The sequence below is a fragment of the Galeopterus variegatus genome, unplaced genomic scaffold (genome assembly GCF_000696425.1).
Source record: "Galeopterus variegatus unplaced genomic scaffold, G_variegatus-3.0.2 Scaffold11351, whole genome shotgun sequence".
NCBI classification, from domain to species: Eukaryota; Metazoa; Chordata; class Mammalia; order Dermoptera; family Cynocephalidae; genus Galeopterus; species Galeopterus variegatus.
Window position 1 is genome coordinate 7,884 of NW_007737462.1, and position 905 is coordinate 8,788.

Genomic DNA, 905 nt, shown 5'->3' on the forward strand with positions numbered 1-905 from the left:
TGGACTAAAACTTTAGAAGACCCTATTCTGAATTGGATCTTGCTATGAAGTAGCTGTGTGACTTTGAGCAAATTACTAAGTACCCTCATCTGTAAAATGAAGGCAATTAGAAGCCAAAGTAAAGGCTCTGAAGGCCAAGAAGGCAGTGTTCAAACGGGTCAAAGCCAAAAAGAAGATCCGAACATCACCCACCTTCCAGTGGCCTAAGACACTGTGGCTCCAGAGGCAACCCAGATATCCTCAGAAGAGTGCCCCCAGGAGAAATAAGCTTGACCACTATGCCATCATCAAGTTCCCCCTGACCACTGAGTCTGCCATGAAGAAGGTAGAAGACAACACACTTGTGTTCATTGTGGATGTCAAGGCCAATAAGCACCAGATCAAACAGGCTGTGAAGAAGCATCTATGACATTGATGTGGCCAAAGTCAACACCCTGATCAGGCCTGATGGAGAGAAGAAGGCATATGTTCNTTGGAATTCAAGTAGAGGTTAGCAATTTGTAAATCCCAAAATCAATAGTTAAAATAAAATTTATTTTTTTAAAAAAGGAAGGTAAATATGCTTCAATATCCATTACTTCTGAGTTGTAAAGACAATTCATAAACCCAAAAAATGCAATTGCATAAAGGTATCTTTGAGAGACTCCCTCCCCACTCTTTCTATTATATGCAAGGAACTTAGACCCAACTGACTAAAAGAAATTGAGTATAAAGAGTACAGAAACAAAGAAAAAAGGCGATGGGGAAAGAAAGTTACACATGCTTATTTGTTTAGGTAACAGTTTCTTATTTAGCAAGTTGGCCTGTAATTATTGCCAGCAAATTTAATTAGATAGTATGGGACCAATAAACAGAACATGGGGGTGAAGGTAAAGGTGTGTGTGTGTGTGTGTGTGTGTGTGTGT

The 905-nt window shown here is 39.7% G+C and overlaps 1 protein-coding gene across 1 annotated transcript in view; it reads left to right on the forward strand.

Annotated features, from left to right (window-relative positions):
* Positions 1 to 100: 100 nt before the first annotated feature.
* LOC103610587 (60S ribosomal protein L23a-like) overlaps positions 101 to 905 on the forward strand; it is a gene marked incomplete at its 5' end in the record, with an annotated part of 1,788 nt that continues 983 nt past the window's right edge. The window contains one exon of the mRNA XM_008594729.1: positions 101 to 400. Within this exon, the coding sequence (XP_008592951.1) occupies positions 101 to 400 (300 nt within the window). The remainder of the gene's footprint in view (positions 401 to 905) is intronic.